Source organism: Thermobia domestica, chromosome 7 (assembly GCF_964235325.1).
Source record: "Thermobia domestica chromosome 7, izTheDome1.hap1.1, whole genome shotgun sequence".
NCBI lineage: Eukaryota > Metazoa > Arthropoda > Insecta > Zygentoma > Lepismatidae > Thermobia > Thermobia domestica.
The window spans coordinates 21749350-21770227 of record NC_137460.1 but is presented as its reverse complement, the minus strand read 5'-3'; the positions used below and the strand labels follow the sequence as shown (position 1 = coordinate 21770227).

The following is a 20878-nucleotide window of genomic DNA, read 5'->3' as shown; positions in this document are numbered from 1 at the left end:
TTTCTCTCTGTAAGCAAACTTTCCACATCACATCCTAAGACTTCAGTAGTTGCAGCGATTAAGTAGACTGCATTTCTATCACTGGATTTGCACTTGTGTAATTCATAGAATAACTTTGGAATAGAAATGATTGTGTTTGAAGCTAGATCAAACAATTTAGTTTGTCACATGTCCGACCAAATATATTTCACTGTAAAGTTGGATCGAGTCGACACAAGATACTTCATATCATTCAACAGAAAGTATCTACTATGTTGCCTACCAAAGCATCCGGCAGTCAAACAATTTCTGACAAAATTTCTTCAGTTATGTCGAAGCAATTAGCAGCGCTTCTACATGGTTAACAAACAAGATAAGGAAACACTGTTGAGCGATGAGAGTGATGTCGATATATTTCACACAACTACAATTTTCACCTAATTTTTCTGTGCTGGCATGTAAATATCAGGGTGTCTATCGGTCACGAATGTCAAGAAAAAGTCATGAAATCAGAAAACGGTCACGAAATTTAGTTTTTGGATCACGATTTTTTTTTAAGTGTACAAGTGTAAGTACATATTGGAAAATTTTGTTTTATAAAACGTCAAAATTCACCACCAAAAATGTCTATGGTCGGCTTTAGACGCTACCAAATCGCTAGTAAAGTAAGTTTCTGTCGCATGGATGAAAATTCGGTCTAATTTGCACCCAAATTCGCTCTTGAGAATGTTAGGAAATTGTGTGATTTGGTAAAGAAAAGGTCACGAAAATGTCACGAAATTTCATTTTGGAATTTTAGTAGACACCCTGAAATAAATTGTGATTTTTGAGAATAGAAATTTTGTGTGCGCGTGTATATTGTTTTCTTATGAAATAGAATATATTTAAAGGCTGATACTATTTGGAACGATTCATATTTGTATATTCTTATTTGTAGTGTATAATGACTGAAACATTGATCTCTGTCTCTGATACTGTAATTCAGAGAAGTTATTCAAATAAGAAAATTCTTCTGAAACTCTTACAAATCTTCCGTCCGCAATGAGTTGTAAAACCACTGATAGTTACCTTTCGATACGTCGTAGCATTTATTTTTCAAAGGTAATAAGTATTTAAACGTTTAGAAATAAGCTAAAAATGCGGTTAGATGTATATGTGTAGTGAAAAGCTATCCCAGACGCGGTGGCTCAGTGGTAGAGCGTTCACCTCTGGTGCTAGCGGTCTCGGGTTCCAACCCTGCTCCTGCCAAGTGAACTTTGTGGTGGACAAACACCGTGTGCGTGGGTTTTCTCGGGGTTCTCCCGTTTCCTCCCACTTTCTTCATTCCACCATTTCATTCATTACTCATTATCGCCGTCTCCTTTAGCCTAACCGGCATAACTGTGGGACGTAAACCTGAAAGTTTCATTTCATTTCTATTTTTTTTCTTTTTTTTCTTTTTTTTTTTTTTTTTCAGAAGCTATCCCAAAACGATATGTCGCATGACCTTTCCATTAAAAATTTTGAATCTGAAACAAAGATGGCCACCATGATTGTACATCAATAGATGCGGCGGTACGTCAATTATTCCTACCCAATATATGGACTCACTGCCTCCAGCCGTTTCGAACTTACAAAGCTTTATTACAACTATTTGCCTCATATTATGTGCTGTAAATGGATTCAAAACTTGCTTGAGGCACCATTTAATATTATTCAATTGAGGTAATTTTCGTCATGGGTTACCGCTTTGTCTGATATACAACCATTTTAGCGAGCGAGACCCAAAAGAACTCGGAAGTCGTAATTCGGGTACGATTTTGGACTCGGATATGATTTATGGGCCTGATTTCCATTTTTTAAAAATTATTTTGACCTGGCAGTGACTATATGGATCCGATTTTGGATGTCGTAGGATCTTTGTTACGGCGGAGTGAAGCTTGTTGGCGCGTAGTCGTACTGGTTGGAGTAATGCCCTGAAAGGGAAAGCTAAGAATGCGGCATGTTGGAGCTCCAAAGAAACCTGGCCTTTACCATGAGCCAGTAGGACTGTTTTCTCCTTAAAATTACTTATCAGTCGTCAGTCGAAGATAGAAGTGTCGCTTGTGCCTCTCACATTGGGACTGGAGTCATCGCTCAGCTTTCTAAGAAGGGTTCCGTCTCGTTGGTCCTCCAAAACGATGACGGGGAAGTGGAGGGGATTATAATTATTTTTACACCATAGCACAGCATCAAACCCCCTTGCAAATCGAATATACAAATTCTAATTAAAAAAAAAAAAAAAGCGAACAAGGAAAAGATCGTGGAACATGTCCCACAATATTTGATTATTAAAGATAGACAGGAAGAAACTGCTGGTAGTTTGAAACTTTGACGTTTATTCTATTGAGACGTTTTCAACATACTGCCACTGCAACTTTTCCTTTAGAGCATATTTGCAAATTGGAAAATGGAACAATTTTATATAGAATATCAATGACAAACAGTCTGTTATTGTTAATATGCACAACAATGGATACAGTCAGATTTTATCTTTCTTCGTCAACTCCATATCATGATTGTTCCCTGTCTATTGTCACTAAACGCATTTTTCGTTTCCAATTCAGTTGACAATCTCGATAAGTCTTTGAATTTTTTCATCATTCATACTAACTTGGGCTTTTCTTTACCCTTGCCCCCAGTAGCCCTGTCAAAAGATTAATATCCCACTGTTACTAATTTTACGCTACGGATTATATCACCGAGTTTGCATGTTTTCTATATTGAATTTTCTTTCTTTGCAGAGTTATTACTGAATTTGAACATTGAGAGGTGCAAAAAGACGTTTGCAGTAATATATATACTTCAATCCAAAGAACCGTTTCAAGCTGTCGCATATACAATTCCTCACAGGCTTCGGCCTCAAGCGAAAGATGAAATTCTTAAACTTCTAGACCAAGGAGTCTTAGAGTATGCCGACAGTCCTGTACGCAACAATGTTTTATTTGTTCCCAAACCAGGTGGAAAACAGGTTCGTTGTGTAATGGATCTCACAAAATTAAATGATAATTGTATCAGTATCAACCATCCAATCATTTCGGTTCAGGATTCTCTCTAAAAACTATCTGACGCCAAATGGATCTGTTCATTGGACTTACATATGTCTTTTTTTCAAGTAACACTTCGCGAATAAGATCGTCCATTTACTGCATTCAGTGTACCTAGCTTACAATTGCCTAGAACACAAATGCAACTACGGAAATTGCCAATGGGATATAAAAATTCCACGATATACTTGCAACGTAACAAATAAAACACAGTTCTGACCAGAGCAGAATGAAATATATTAAAAACTATACTTACAATGTTACAGTTTCAAGGACCTAACGTCCTCTTCATCAGACACAAACACTGAGAAAAGACATGTGACAGCAGATCTTATATACATGAGAAAGTGAAAGGCCACGCCCCTTCTTCTCTCTCATTGGTCGGAGGGAACCAATGAGGATAAAGTTACTTACGCGCAAACAGAAAAATATAATGAGTCCTTTCACTTTTTCTAACACTTCCTTAATGAGATGACATACAAAAAAAAAAAAAAAAAAAAGTAAATAACAAATAGAAAATATTAAATAAGAAAAAAAATATATATATAACTAAATATATAAATATATAAATTTAAATAAATAAATAAATATTAATAGTCTATATGCACTTTTCTTGTTCCTTTTCTATCACATCCAACAATTTCTCCCATTGCTCGTGTATATTCATACCGCTTGTCCAATTCATTAGGTTCTCCTCTTGTTCTCTCTTTATTCTTCTAGCCTCTTTCCACTTTCTAATAATCTTCCTCTTCTCTCTCTCTAAACCCCTAGCTCCCTCCCAGTCTATTTTATGTCCCGTTTCCTTCACATGTTTGTATATAGCATTATTATCCCTTTTCAGTCTAACATCATCCTTATGTTGTTTTAATCTGTCCATAAGCCTTTTCCCCGTCTCCCCTATGTATTTCATGTCACACTCACTACACTTCACTTCATATATCACTCCTTCTTCCTGCTCCTCTATATGATTTTCCTTCCTTTTCCTTTTCTTCCTTATGCACTTCAACAAAGTTTCTCCTCCTTTTCTATAAGTCTTCACACCACCTTTTCTTAATAACTTCTTCAGCACTTCGGTCTTTTCGCCTATGCTCTGAATGCCGTACCACTTCTTGTCTTCCTCTTCTTTCCTATCCATATTATCTTCTTTTCTCTTTCTCCTAAACTGCTCTATCTTATATCCATTATTGTTCAATTGTTTGTAGAATTTTTCCAAATCTTTTTTCTTTCTCTCTTCCTCGCTGTTGATGTTTTCTATCTTCCTTTCCATGTTCCTAATGAAATTCTTCTTAGTTGCTTTGTCTACATCACTTCTCCAGTGGCAATAAATACCTGCCCAACACGGTTTCTGATACCAACTAGTAGTCACTTTCTCACCTTGCTTCTCTATCTTCATATCCATGAAATTGATAGAGTTATTTTCTTCAACTTCTAATTCTAACCTTATGCCTTTCTCTTGGTCTTCTATACTTTCAACATATTTCTCCAGTTGATTTCTATTCCCTGTCCATATGCCTAAACAATCATCAACATACCTGCAAAAGAACAGTAACTTTCCTCCTGCTTGTTCTGTCACTTTTTTCTCCCACTTGTTCATTACTATTTCCGCTAGAACTGGACTCAGCTTGGATCCAATGCTTAAACCTTCTTTTATCTTCACTAGTCTTTCTCCAATTATGCAATAGCTATTTTCCCACAAAGTCTTAAGCGCTCTTATAACTTTCTCTTTTTTCCACTGACTTATAACTTTCCCTTCCATCTCCTCTTCTATTGCCTTTATGACATAATCCCTTCTTATACTGGTGAACATGGCTTTAACATCTACACTAAACATTAACACCTTCTCCTGATTCCACTTAATCTCATCTATCCTCTTCCTCAATTCTTCCGTGTTCTTCACTCTGCATGTCTTTTGTCCTTGTCTGATTTCGTCCATTATCTCTCTTAATTTCTCCTCTAGTGGTTCAAAATAGTTACCTCTGCAGTCCAGTACTGGTCTTAGCTTCACGTCCTTCTTATGTATTTTCGGAAAACCTTTCATGACAGGAATCCTTCCTTTTTCGTTGATCATCTTTTTAATCCCCGCCTTTTTCCCTTCTTGTACTATCTTTTTCAACACTTCATCTTTCATGTCCTTGTTACCGACTTCCTCATATGTCTGATCACATAACTCCTCTAGCTTCTCCTGGTACCATCCTTTCTCCATTACTACCAACGCGCCTCCTTTGTCCGCCTGTTCCACTACGATATCCTTTCTTTTCCTTAATCTTTTCAGTCCTTCCTTCTCTTCTTTCCTTAAGTTACTCTCCTTCTTGTTCATATTCTGCTTAACAATCGACAATGCTTTTTTCCTTATTCTCTCTCTCTCGTCCTTATCTTTTATGTCTACAATGGCTTGTTCTACTGTGTACACCAATTCTTTCTTGTCCACTTCTTCCTCTTTAACCTTAAATTTATGTCCTAGACTTAAGTACTTCTCCTCTTCTTCCGATAAAACTATGTCACCTATCACTACCACTCTGTTCCTATTATCCTTTTCTTCTCTCCAACCTAACAATCTTCCTTTGTTGGCTAATCTGGTATTAACTTTTTCTTCAAAACTCCTTTCCCATTCTCTTAGATCTCTTATCACTGCTTCTCTCGGAGTGTGACACGAAATACATAGGGGAGACGGGGAAAAGGCTTATGGACAGATTAAAACAACATAAGGATGATGTTAGACTGAAAAGGGATAATAATGCTATATACAAACATGTGAAGGAAACGGGACATAAAATAGACTGGGAGGGAGCTAGGGGTTTAGAGAGAGAGAAGAGGAAGATTATTAGAAAGTGGAAAGAGGCTAGAAGAATAAAGAGAGAACAAGAGGAGAACCTAATGAATTGGACAAGCGGTATGAATATACACGAGCAATGGGAGAAATTGTTGGATGTTTTAGAAAAGGAACAAGAAAAGTGCATATAGACTATTAATATTTATTTATTTATTTAAATTTATATATTTATATATTTAGTTATATATATTTTTTTTTCTTATTTAATATTTTCTATTTGTTATTTACTTTTTTTTTTTTTTTTTTTTGTATGTCATCTCATTAAGGAAGTGTTAGAAAAAGTGAAAGGACTCATTATATTTTTCTGTTTGCGCGTAAGTAACTTTATCCTCATTGGTTCCCTCCGACCAATGAGAGAGAAGAAGGGGCGTGGCCTTTCACTTTCTCATGTATATAAGATCTGCTGTCACATGTCTTTTCTCAGTGTTTGTGTCTGATGAAGAGGACGTTAGGTCCTTGAAACTGTAACATTGTAAGTATAGTTTTTAATATATTTCATTCTGCTCTGGTCAGAACTGTGTTTTATTTGTTACTCTACTTATCCAGAGCCATGGAGTTTGTTCACTTGCAACGTATATTACAACAAATTTTTGAAGATATAGATCCTTCTCGCGTTGCTTTGTACGTAGATGACATGTATGTAATCGGAAATTCATTTGAAGAAATGCTTCAAACGCTTCAAAAAGTGCTTAAAGCAGCACAGCAATATTCCGTGCTTTTCAATTTAGACAAGTCGCAATTTGGTGTGCAGGAAGTAAAATGTCTAGGTTACATTGTGAACAACGAAACAATTCGTCCCAATCCTGATAAACTTAACGCAATTCTAAAAATTAAAAAACCGAAAACTGTCAAACAACTTCGAAGTTGGCTCGCTTCGATAAATTTTTTTCGGAATTTCTTTAAGGATATTTCCCTCAAATTGGCGCCTTTGTACAACGCCCTCAAAGGAAATCCTCGTAAACTTCATTGGGATGACGCTTGTGAGCTTGCGTACCAAGAGATGCGCAAAGCATTGACTTCTCCCCCACTCCTACAAATGTACACAACACGCAATACCGAACACGCTATAGTCTGTGATGCATCTCTGCTTGGCGTCGGCTCGGCATTACTACAGAGAAAAATCGGTGAAAAAGAGTGGAAAGTAGTGATGTATGCTTCCAGCAGGCATCCCCCCAGAAAAACCCCTCCCCCCACGTACGAACTTGAGGTATATGCTGTGTATTTTTCTTTGCAGAAATTTTACAAGTATTTAGTGGGTCAACCGTTTACTGTGTATAGAGATAGTACTGCCGTGACAGCCCTGCAAAATTCTAATCACTTAAGCAGCAAACTTCAGCGTTGGCGTGACTATTTCTCCAATTTTCAATTTCAAATTCAACATATAGCGGGCACTCAGAATGGACTTGCTGATCATATGTCAAAAAATCCTCTCCCCGCCACTGCTGACACATTACAGGACGCAGCTACAGAACTGCATCCACTACACATGTTGGCACTCGATAAAACTACTGATATTGGTTCACTATTACGAGAAGACAATTACTTTGGGAAAATCATAAAAGTAATAGAAACTGAAGATAAGCAACACCCGCAGTACAAACAATGGAAAAACGCTTACATTTTAGAGAAAGGATTGCTATACAAACGTATCAAAGCAATACCAGAAAACAGAAAAGTTCTGTGTATTCCTACACGCCTTCGTAACTCTGTTTTCTCAGAAATACATTCAAATGTGTTAAGTCATGTAGGCTTTCAAAAAATGTATCTTGTGCTCAAATCAAAATATTTTTTCCCGAACATGAAAAAGTGGCTATTTCATAAACTAAAACGCTGTCATGATTGCAGCATGTATAAAAGAGCATACACTCCGCTTAATTTGCATGTGCAACAATTACCCAGTCACAGCCTCTTTTCTTGCTTCTCGATTGATTTATGTGGTAAGCTAATGCCATCCAAAGATGACCTCTACCAATATTTCTATCTCGCCACATGTCACGCTTCCTCATATGTAATAACAGCCCCTGTAAAATCGCCTACCAGTGACGAGTTCATTGCATTTCTTATGGACAAGATCATAACGCCTTTCTCTGTTCCATCTGTTTTGTATCTCAACCAGCAACTAGCCATAAAAGTCAGAAAACTAAGAATTTTCTAAATAGTTTGGGTATTACAGTGAAATACGTGCTTCCAAAAGGTCATTTCTCCTTAGGTTATGCCGAAAGCAGAATCGGTTCAGTTCAAAATGCGTTGCGTTTTCTTACAAAAGACTCCCACTCAGACTGGCCTCGTTTTTTACAACTTGCCACCCAAACGGTGAACAAAACACCAATTTCAGAACTTGGTATAAGCCCATTTCAAGTAGTTTACGGCATAGAGCCAGTTTTTCCTATTGATCGTGTTTTGAACGCCCCTGCTGACCAGCCCGGAAATGAGGAACGCTTAACACGTCTCAGAGACACACGAAACTATGTGTTATATAAGCGAAATAAAATCTTCGAAAGGCAAAAAGCGAAATTGCATTCACAAAAGCCTCCAACCAGCTTTCTTCCGGGTACGAAAGTCGTTATAGAACGTCTATACACCAAAGCAGATAAGTGTAAAAGTCTAGCCCCTAAATTTGAAGGGCCGTATTCTGTTATCTCATCGATTGATGAAAACAGTTACTTACTGCAGGATTCCAAGGGAAAAGAAACACCTGTTACCAAAGCACGCATGAAACTGTACGTCCCTGACGACCAACCCAACCCCGAATTTGTGACAAAATACAAACAATACTTAAAATAGTTTAATTGTGCTGTACGCCGTGGTTAGCAAGACTCCTTGTTCACAATCATATTTCTCACAATCCGTCTCTCTGCCTAAAAAAAAAAAAAAAAAAAAAAAAAAACTTTGGATCTTAGCCGGGATGGACAGGCCCCATGCCCCCTGCTGTGACATCTTCTTTTAATTCTTTCAAGGACTCAACATTAGATTCCTTTTGACATTAGAATGGCCCACGAGACGAGAAACATGCGTTCAGTGCAACCTCGAATCACTTACGTTTCACCCCTTCACCCCATTTTCAGACAAAGAAAATGAGCGAAACGAAAAATTCATTTTTGTTTCTTTCAAACTCTCTGTATCAGGGATATAACAAAGTAATAGCATCATTGCAGCATACTTACCTTTCATCTGCACACACAAGGAATGATCATGCTGATAACCCCTCTCTTAAAATTCTCGATGCGCCCCTGCAAACGCTTCAATAGGCTTTAACTGACACACACACATACTAACAACTTTTTTTTTCTTTCCTCCACAAGAAAACCCACAAAAAACCTCCATGTAGTCATTTTGCAACTCTACCAACGACTTCACTACACACATTTCACAGATTAAATTGTCACGTTTTACCGTGTAACACGAAGCACTAACCACGGAAAAACTATTTTCCTTATCCAAACTTAGACGAGTGTAGTACTTCCTCCAGCGTTGCAGTCAAACTTGCTCCAGTTTTTCGTAGTGTTTTGCATGATTGCCCTATGCTGTCCACTACGTTATCAAAAACTTTCTCTTTGCTCGCGATTTGCAACCCTGGCGATACATTTTCTCCAAATAGTTTGTTGCAATTGGCAATGACCTATGCTTCGTTCAATGACCTCCGTATTCATGGAAATGCTGTCTTTTCCTTGTTCTTCAGCAAAGCTTCCCATCGAACAGATCTTTCAAAAAAAAAAAAAAAAAAAAAAAAAAATCAGAAAAGTCAGAATTTCGTTTTTACGCTTTACCCATAACTTTCATTTCAAGACCCCGTCCTGAAACATATTTCTTTTTCTTTCAGGGAATTTATCTTGATGGTCCTCTGTTCGACCCTCACGATCAGCCATGCTTCTACCGAAACATCATACCGAATAGGACTTGCTATCACAATTGTAATGTTAGTCTTACTAGTGATGAGCGTTATCATATTATTCTGTTATTTTCGTTACTGTTGTACCAAACGTAGGAATTCGAGCCTATTCCAACAACAATTACAGTCAAGGTATGCTCCATGTCCCACCATTCACAATACCAATGGTGCAGATGAAATTCAACGACAAGCCTTACGCAATTTGTCTCCAATACAAAAGATTTCTTTGTCTGAATCTCCCGATCAATCCGACAGCCAAACTCCTCTCCCTATTTCTCCTTCCACCACCCCCAGCAGATTTCCTATTCCGATAACTACTTCAACACCAAAACACTCTGCCACTGATAGCGTTACAAGTACTCAATACAAACCACTACCAGATAACATCTCTATGCTCAATTGGAAATATTTTACTTCGGAATAACATTGTATATAGTTGGTGTCGGAATTCATTTTTGTTAGGGGATAAAAATTTACAAAAATGGAATTATCTATGCCTTTTAAAAATTCATGTTTTCGTATCAAGCCCCCCACGTTCCATTTCCCTCAGTTGCATTCATGCCATTCAACTATTAAAGAAATGCATAATGAGACATACTACGAGAGATTGGAGCACAAATCAGCTTTCAAAGGGTTACGAAAACATCGATATAAAAAATAAGAATATTTGACATTATGGTGCTTACATAAATAGCAAACAAATAACATTAACAATTTATTGAAAGAACACTTGTCTGTCATATATCTCATTGCAACTGAAATCAGTGTCGTAAATTTTCACTATGTAACATTTAAGGTTAATTACAGATATCAATTTACAGAGTATGCTTGTACAAAACTCCCTATACACGGCCAACGTTCATTTTCACTACATGTAAATATTAGAACATGAGTTACTGTTTTATATGGTGTTCGAGACCAGTGTTCTCTCTCTCAGAAAAAAGGTATTTCAGGTTTTAATCATGAGTTATCACAACCATTTTGTGACTCTGATTGTATAAACATTAAATTTCAATATACATACTGAATATAAAAAAAGCCTTTTTTTTCCTCTCTGTAGCATTGCGTACAGATGGTTTTTCTTTTACTCATTCTCTTTCACAAGTTTTAACTTTGGCAACATATGCTCATAGACCCTAACTTGTCAAAAGAGAGAGAAACGGCCAACAGTGAAGGTGTTAAGTGAAAATTTTGTGTTTCAATTTTTAGTAATTATAAGTGAAAATGTTTCCTCCCGTCTTATTTAACTATATGCCTACTCACCTAAAAACTCAGCGTTTCACTTCCAAGAACCGTACCAGTACATTCATGGTAAACTGCGTTGCTCAACCGAGTGCACATGGACACTTGAGGAACACAAATAACGCTAAACCTGTAATCGCATCCTACTACAGTCATGGTACTCATCCAGAAACAAGAACTTTGTCATACATTTCAGTATTGACCGTGTGTATTTCTTTAGCATGGGAGTACCACGTTCCAGTGGAGAAAAAGGGACGACATCCAGAAAAATTTATTTCTTTTTTTAATCAAAAAAATTCTAGAAGGGAGGCATTAAAAACTTTAGTGAACAATAGAAAGAATACAAAGCAATAACTGTCCTTAACACGGAAGAGAATTCTTCGCAAAACTATTAACAGCCACTGCACAGAAAATCTAACAGTCTTTGAGTGACGTCACAGTCAAAAGAAACAGAAGAAATAGGTTCTTCAACGGAAATATAACTAAGTGTCCTCATTACAAGATTGATGGAAAGCGGTGACCGAGTTTAGAAATATCAAAAATAATATTTTGGCCAAAGTGGAATAGGATACAGGGCTATGACGTAGTTGGGTCAAAGTTACGGTTTGTAATGTGAAAGAGAATTGAGATGCTTTATAACGACTTGTTTCGATTCATTCGAGGTTCAGTACGATTCAGACCCATACGTGAGCTGGATCTCTCCGCACAGTCTATCGCGCTTCATAACCCGTGAAGACCCATCCGTGGTCTGTAGGGCAAGTAAATAAATCAGCTCCGAGACTTGTATCACCTAGCTGAATTAACTTTCGGCCAAAGTGTACTTGTGTTGAAGTCACTTTGTGTAATCGCGAATTTTACTCGTCGTTACATTTTGTTATATAGTGTAGGAATGGTTGTAATTATGTAAGTACAATAAGTCATATATTACAAGTATGCATAACTTATTAATTAAGATATTGCAAAATAGAGTTAACTAGGTCTCATTATGACGTTGGCCAGGTGTATTCTGGAGTAGAAAGGGAGCTTAATATCGCTTTCTCTCGAAATTCGTCTTCAAGGCGAATGACTCTTTGTATACACTTATAATTACATTGTGTAATGTATATGTTATATATTCAATGCTGTCAATCTAGGTTAAAATGCTTTATGTTTAGGACAGCTCGATCCTAGAACCCATTATCTTTGATAGTCTGTACTACCGTTGTTATGTACCCAGGACCTTTGTAACTATCTCTGAAAAGAACTATAATACACTACAATAAAAGGTATCGAAAGTTCCAAGTTGACTTGCTTTCATTTATGGCTAATTGGTAACTAAATACCTAGGTTATTTCTTAACTATATTCTTAAAATATACATATATATAATATAACGACAGAAAGCATATCTAGACATTTTAGAGACAGTTAAAGTATATAGAATATATATATATATATATATATATATATATATATATATATATATATATATATATATATATATATATATATATATATATCAGTTAGGTCTTCAAAAATGTTCGTGTAATTGTTGGGAACGAAAGTAGTAAAATAATTTTGAAATTAGAAATAGTTCTAGTTAAAATAACTGTGATCATACATTCAATTTTATCCACGGTTCTTATCATCATTGAGAGATGTCAGTTATTCGTTTCGATATTGTTCATCAATTGCCTTTCTTCTATTCCACCATATCTTTTAACACATCTCTCAATACAGTTCCTTTTCACTATCATGTTCAGTTCCTATTCCTTTTTATAACTGGCTCCAGTATTTACTAAAGAATATGAATTGACTCATGCTTATAATATCTACATGTACTCTTTTATTTACTGCGGTGGTGCGGTGGCTTAGTGGTAGAACGTTCGCCTCCGGTGCTTGGGGTCCCTGGTTCGATCCCAGCTCGCGCCGTGTGGACTTTGAGGTGGACAAACACCGTGGTCGTGGGTATTCTCGGGGTTCTCCCGTTTCCTCCCGCTTTCTTCATTCCACCATTTCACTCATCTCTCATAATCACCTAAACGGCATAACCGTGGGACGTAAAACAGTTTCATTTTATTTTTCTTTTATTTACTGCGTCTAATACTTAAATGTGTTATTAACTGTACCTCTGTTTCTATTTTCGCTGACACCTTCCTGAACAGATTGGGAACTCATTGGCAATCTTTCTCCCTTGCCCATTTTGTTAATGTGAAAATATAATTCCCTTGCACTAGAATCCTCTTCTTTTGAAATTGTTTGTTAGTGTCAGAAACTTATGCAGACGACTTTCCTCAATACTTGTAATTTCGTGCTAGTTTGTAGAAACTGCTCATTTCTAAGAGGGCTTAAATATTGGACGCACTAAATGAAAGTTTAGGTATACAAATTTCTCCAATATTACTTTTTTTCTGACCCCATTCTGTTTCTACACAGCTAATTTTCATACCCACTTTCGAAAGCGACATATTTATTTCTAATCGTTTTTATGTAGTTTGTTTCTATGCGAACAGTATCGTATAGGGAACATTTTATGAATCTGTCTTTATTCTTATTTAAAATAAAGAGAAAATAAGTTTTTCGACTTCTGAAGTTTTTTCACTATTCGTATTCTTGTTTTTGTTACCGTTCTCATTTTCTTCATTAATAATACTACCAGATACCGAAAACTTCATTAGTTCTCCTTTTTATTCAGTTGGTATGGATCGCTTCATTGCAGTCACTATTGCTTTTGTCATTTAACATTTATTTTCATCCTGTAACCCTCTAACTTTCATCAATCTATTATTTAAATCAGAATGTTATGTGAAAAAAGGTGAACATTTTATGAATGTTTTTCCTTAACTTATTCAAAGACCTCTCAAAGTAAAATTAAATATCTCTCCTATTATGTGCTTCGGAAATCTTAACCTAATGGTTATATTCCTAGATGGTTGTGGCAACTAATGTTGTTTCCTTTGAGGGGGAGCGCGGTGGCTCAGTGGTAAAGTGTTCACCTCTAGTGCATGGGATCTCTGGTTCGATCCCAGATCACAGTAATTGAACCTTGTGGTGTGCGTGGGTTTCCACGGGGATCCCCTGTTTCCTCCCACTTTCTTCATTCTACCATTTCCTTCATTTCTCGTCATCACGGTCTCCTTTAGCCTAGCCGGCATAACCGTGGGACGTAAAACTTAGATTTTATTTTCATTTCATTTTTGCTGTTTCCTTTGACAGCCCATTAAAACGCCGCGAAATATGCTTTTCTTTTAAAGGTTTTCTTTCTTAATTTATATCCATACTTTTATTTATTGTTGTCACTTTCTTCACTAATAATACTACGAAGGTACCGAATATAGTTTACGTATTCCAGTTTTCGTTTCTCTTTATGTAGTTGGTGTATAGAACGTGTATACATGTGTGTTAATTCAATGAAATACAAATAATGAGGATACGCTAGAGCTAGAGGACCGAGGATCCAGTTTACATGCCGGTGTGCTAAACACTCAGCAGCACAGTTAACTCCCTCATTAACCATTCGGGTTACATGAACTCCGTACTACAATTACTGTTGTACAAGAATCTGAACCACCGCAATATATTCAATTCTCTTACTGGAGTCGAACCCGGGACATGTGTATCAAAGAGTTCGAAGACATAAATTGTTTCGATAGTCCATTAAGTAAGTCTAAATGAAAGAACTGACCTCGAAGACAAAAAAAAAAGCTTGGATAATCATGCCTGTTGGTCTTTATTTTTGCGAAATAACATCGTTTACTCTCAGGAAAGAACGCAGGCTGAAAGTATTTGAGAACAAGATCCTAAGACTATTATTCAGACCCAAGAGGAACGGAAATGGGAAATGGCCGGACCTTAATAATGAGGAACTACATAATTTATATCGTTTACCAAACATTGTTAGGGTCATCAAATATAGAAAGCTAAGGTGGGCAGGTCATGTAGCCAGGATAGAAGAAAGTAGGAATGCACTCAGAATTTTAACTGAAAATCCAGTGGGAAAACAAGGATTAGGAAGACCTAGGCGCAGATGAGAGAACAATAGTAAGATGGATCACGCAAAAATAGGAATGCAAAGTAGAAACTATAATAGATACATTTGACTAAGGATAGAAGTCAGTGGAGAGCTTTTGTGAACGCGGTATTGAACCTCCGGATTCCACAGGCCATAGAGTTAGTTAGTTATATCTAAGAATGATTTAAGTGGTTTAACACATCGCCGTGATAAGGTAGATATCCAGTTTGATTCCCTGAATAATAACACTTTTTCACTATTTGAAATTCATTGGGGTGCGGTGGCTCAGTGGTATAGCGTTCGCCTCCGGTGCTTGGGGTCCCTGGTTCGATCCCAGCTCGCGCCGTGTGGATTTTGTGGTGGACAAACACAGTGGCTCGTGGATTTTCTCGGGGTTCTCCCGTTTCCTCTCACTTTCTTCATTCCACCATTTCACTCATCTCTCATCGCCGTCTCCTTTAGCCTGACCGGCATAAGCGTGGGACGTAAAACTAAAAGATTTATTTTTTCTCATTTCTTTGAAATTCATAAAATGAAAATAATCTAACATTTTCTTTTCAATTATGAACCTTCAGCCTGGTTCGTGTGGACCTCTCTTAAAGTGTAAGATATCGATTTTTTTTTTAAAACAAGTATTTTAAAGTATAATAAGTTGCGATAATTAGAATGTTTTATACTATTTTATGTGTATTTCAGGCCGAGAACATGTGTGTCGTTCGAAGACCTGTCCGAAAAGATCTTTTGGCGTACTTGAATGGGGAAACCGTTTCGTCTGCGAATATTGATAAGACTGCACCGTTGGAAATTCCAACACTGGTGAAGCGTACAGCCGAAAATACTTTGGAGTCGTTGTAGCGGTACTTATCATTTTAAAATGTCTGGTAATATTGTGTTACTTATTTTACTGTATATATGTTTAATAGTTTAAAATAAAAGGTTTTTATAATACTTTCATTTTTTTGATACGCTAATACCTATTGAGTGTTTGGAAAAGTTTTTAGAACGTGTTGTTAGTTACCCTTATTTTATTAACGATTTTGTTGTTTAGCGTAGACAAAAAAAAAAAAAAAAAGTTTTTATGCACTACTTTTAAGACATACAGTTTCTGAATAATCAAGTTCGTGTGGTGAAGTGAGCAAGAGTTATAATTTTTATAAAACAATATTTTGTAGAATACTTTTGTTTCAGAAGTGGACTGCACTCGATATATTTTCTTTTGTATGCATTTGTCAAGATCGAGGCCATCTAACAGTTTCCTCACCTGTAGCCACACCGAAGACACTGAACAGTCTGTAAGGCCTGCTATACATTATGAGCTAAATTCTATTAAATATCTTAGGATAAATGTTACGACATATCTCATAGAAAATCCTACCCATTTGTGCCATACACGTGAAGATTTTTTCTGTGTCACATTCTCCAAAGAGATGCCAGCGCATACTTGGCTAGTGTTTTCCAGTGCCTTCTGCCTTGTATGTGTGTTGTGATAGGGTGTTGACCTTGTAATATATAAAAATGTAAGATCCTCGTATACATTATTATTATTATTATTAAGTATACTGCTTTCAGTAGGTCCTGGGACTAATGAGGATTTTTTTAATTTTACATTTGGGCCTGGAAATGTTCCTTCCACTTTTGTCAATCTTCAGCTTCCTCTTTTAACTCCCAATATTTTTTTCCTATCTTTCAAATCATCTATCAGCTGTGTTCTTCCTATTCCTCGATTCCCTTCCATATTTCCTTCTATGGCGGTGTGAAGAAGACAATTTCTTCGCAATATGTGTCCAATCCAATTGGCCTTTCTACGAAGGATGGTGGCTAAAAGTGTCATCTTCCCTCCTATCCGTTTTAAAACATCTTCGTTTGTTGCTCTCTTTGTTCATTTTATCTTCTTCATCTTCCTCCACGAATCTCTCCAAATATTTCTTTAACTTTCGTAATGCCAAAGTCTCTGAACCACACAGTCCAATGCTTCATATATAGCACTTGACCAACTTCTTAAGTCCAATATTGAGCCTACTGGTTAAGAGTGATTGTTTCTTGTTGAATGCTTCTTTAGCTATGGCAATTATTGACGTGATCTCTTTGGTGCAGTAAGCGTCTCTCGTCAAAATACTTCCCAGATACTTGAAATTATCGACCTCTTCAAATTCTCTTTGTTCTACTCTCATCCGTAAGTGCGTGTTTCCACAGGATATTCTCATGACTTTCGACTTTTCGATGTTAACTGTCCATACAATTTTCCAGTGTCAACTATTTTGTCAATCATCTCCTGTAGTCCTCCTTTGGGTTTTAGCTATTATAACCGTATCATCTGCATACCTGTTATTGTTAATGATCTGCCCTCCAATCTTGAAATCTCCAATTCCCATTAATGCTTCCGTCATTAAACATTCACTGTAAATGTTGAATAATTAGGGCGACAAACTACATTGTTGTCTGACTCCTCTTCCAATCTCCACACTATTTGTTTCTCCTTCATTCAAGCGCAACTTCACTCGTTGTCCTATGTACAGGTTCTGAATGAGTCGTCGATCTTTCCAGTTGACTCCGATTTCTTTAAGTATTTTCAGAAGTTTCGTCCAATTGACTGGGTCGAAAGCTTTTCGCCATTCGATGAATCACAAACACAACTCTTCCTTTACATCAAGAATTCTTTCTGATATAATTCTCATCAATCTAATAGCATCTCTGGTGCCTTTTCCTTTCCGGCATCCAAATTGTTCTTCTAACCTTTCATCTATCTTACTTTTCAACCGTTTGTTCAGTATGCGTGCGATGATCTTTCCAGTGTGGGAAATCAGGCTAATGGTTCTGTGATCGCTGCACTTCTTTGCTTGCTTTTTCTTGGGTAATGCAATCATTGTAACATCAAGAAAATCATTTGGCCATTCTCCACTCAGGTAGACCTTTGTCAATAAGTGAAGTCAGTACTTTCATTGCGTTATCTTCTTATCCCTTGAGCCAATCTACTGGTATGTCGTCTTCAGTGGCCTTTCTCCTTCGCATGTCTTTGATTGCTTATTCTGCTTCACTTTACAATATACTGGGTCCTTTTTCATTATCATCCACCTCTTCCTCTGCTTCGATCGCAATACTTTTGGGGCGGTTCTTCTGATCATACAGATATTTTATGTATTCCTCCCAAATTCTAAGGATTCTCTGATGGTCAGTGGTTACATTACGTTGTTTATCTTCAATGCTGAACGTTTGTATACTTTTCTTAGCTTTCCCTCGTAATTCTTGTGCTTTCTGGTACATCAGATCATATCTGCCACGCCGTTGAAGTTCCATTATTTCTTCACATATTTGCTCCATGTACTTTTCTTTCTCTTTTTCCGTTTCTTTTCTTAATTCATTATTCAGCCTTCTGTATTCATTGATGTCCGTGTTTTTCGCCCTTCTGCGTTCCTCCATCTTCTTAAGCATTGCTTCAGGGACCGCGGTGGCTCAATGGTAGAGCGTTCACCTCTGGTGCTTGGGGTTCCGAGTTCGATCCCAGCCCCCGCCAAGTGAACTTTGTGGTGGACAAACACGTGGTGCGACGGAGGTCAGTGATTTTGGAAAATGTTGTGCAGATTTTGTTTGCAATGGATACTATATTATTGTAAGTATGCTAACAAGAACTCTGTTGGTAACCATAATAAAATTTACGCAAGAGAGTTTTAACATGATAGCGAGAATGTAAATTTTATAAAAATTATAATGTTATTATTTATTTCATAGGTACCTTGGTGATGGTTAAATTTATATTCACTTTGTTATGCATAATTCCAATAAATTAGTTTTCTTTGTATCATGCCTTTAATGCTTAGTTACTAGCTCTATACTACCTACCCTATGGCAATCAATCTCACTCAATCACATATATTTTTTTTTAATTATTTGTTAATACATATATCACAACACCAGATTATATGTAGATTCTGCATATAAATCTCAGTCACAAACCATCTCTATCCCGAAAATTTCAAGTGGAGGCCATCCCACCAAAACTCTACCAGCAGGTGCTGACATGTCTTCTTGAAAAGAGGAGGAGAAAAAGTAAAATGTCAAGCCTCCTATAGACACACTGTTTTGATATGTATAAAGTCTTCATAGCAGACTGTTTGAACATAGTATAAACAACACTATGGTTAAAACACACAATACAAACATGAAAGTAGATCATACACCATTACTTACAACGAGACAACCTTTTATGTACAATTACTGAATCATTTCTTCTCTTGGTAAATAGTCTGTCATCTGCATTGTCAGTCTGCAAAACCCCTTCCTGGAAGAGATTGCGAGAGCGGCTTCGATAGCTCTCTTTCATTTGTTAAATGCAGAGCATAAACACTCTAGACGTTGGGAACCACGAAAATAAAGCAATTTATGATTTTTCGTATTGATTCCAAGAACATTTCAGTGTAATACGACAGTAACAATATTTTTTATATAAAAATTAGTCAAAATAAAACCACAAGTTTTCAAACCCGCAGTGCATTATGAGCAAAAGCATAGGCAGCGAAGCAGTTAGCAGTCACTTGGGTGCTACCCAAGCGAAGCAGTCCAGAAGTATTGAATAATTCTGAAAGGTGTGCATACCCCTTAAAGTTTCGGAGCAGTGAGTGGGTTGTAGTGATTCCAACCCCTAAGAATCTTCCTACCAGCTCAGTACGCATGTCAATATCCATAAACTCCACTCCATTTGCAATAGTAAGCTAACTATATTATTCGTCCTACGGTAGCTACTCTTCAATGCAGCTGGTTAACACAATCATGAGGCTAAAAAGAACTCTCCGTTCCAATCTATAGTGTTTAAGCATCACAGAAACTAAAATATCGATTTGTTTATATATATAAACTTCTATTTTCTTCATTAGTAGCAAAGTAATTAAAAAACTTAAATATCTCCTATTCATTATCGTCCAATATGAAGTATTGACTAATTATTTACATAAAATACATAGTAGTACACAATACTATTTATTTATAATGTTACTGTCGTATGTCACTGAGTTGTAAATAGTTAATTTCTTAAATTGTTCTATCAAATATAGCAATTAATTCTGAGCATCATAGGTCAGAAGAACTATTTTACCTTTTGATATGCAAATGTGCCCTAATCTGCATTACGATATGCAGATGCAGAGCAGAGATAGTTCTGCCTTTCACAGATGGGAAAAGTGCAGTGTATTTTTTCCCTTTCTTCTATTCTAATATGTGAGTGAGTGTTTTTTTTAATTGTGGTATACACTAGTGATTATTAAAGGAAGCAATTCTTGAAGGAAAACTCAAGTTTTAAGAACAGCAAAGCTATATGAGACAGCTTAACCTGAGATCCGAACCACATGTTGGGTACTTTGTAAACTGAAATTCTAATTTGCTCTTGGTGTTTTGATGAATAATTCTATTTGAGACGTGAACTTACAGTTTAAGGTATGATCCGAACCACTTAAATTGTACCTTGAAAATGGATTGTCTGACAGAAATTTAAAAAAAATTGAAAAAGTATTTGTTTTATATATTTTACAGCTTCTAATCGTGCAGTGAAGGTAAGTATTTTCAAATTTGAAAAATCCGGTAATAGAAGCGGCCAGCATCAGTAGAAGAAGAGCTGATATCGGAGAAAGATACAATACAGTGATCATTTATAATGAATAGCCTTTTACAGAACTTTTTTCCGATAATACATGAAGTCATGTGTGTTTTTAAGTGGATTGTTAAAGATGGAATATATCAGCTAAGCTATATGACAGTTGGACCTACAGTTTAACATAGGATTCAAACCCGACCGCAAATTGAAGTCGGATTTACCATTGCCAAATGTGGATACAAAGAAACTTATTATTATTGCTTTTGTCTTGATTTCGCGTATATTTTAGCATTGAAGGCATA

At 36.6% G+C, this 20878-nt stretch overlaps 2 protein-coding genes across 2 annotated transcripts in view; one reads left to right on the top strand and one right to left on the bottom strand.

The window, feature by feature from the left end:
- Positions 1-9289, bottom strand: part of LOC145689892 (uncharacterized) — a 53180-nt gene extending 43891 nt beyond the window's left edge. Inside the window, exon 1 of the mRNA XM_081764200.1 lies at positions 9039-9289. The gene's annotated coding sequence lies outside the window, so the exon portion shown is untranslated. The remainder of the gene's footprint in view (positions 1-9038) is intronic.
- Positions 1-15943, top strand: part of LOC145689893 (parafibromin-like) — a 30230-nt gene extending 14287 nt beyond the window's left edge. The window contains exon 3 of the mRNA XM_081764202.1: positions 15692-15943. Coding sequence (XP_081620328.1) covers positions 15692-15850 — 159 coding nt within the window. The 3' untranslated portion in view covers positions 15851-15943. The remainder of the gene's footprint in view (positions 1-15691) is intronic.
- Positions 15944-20878: the final 4935 nt, after the last annotated feature.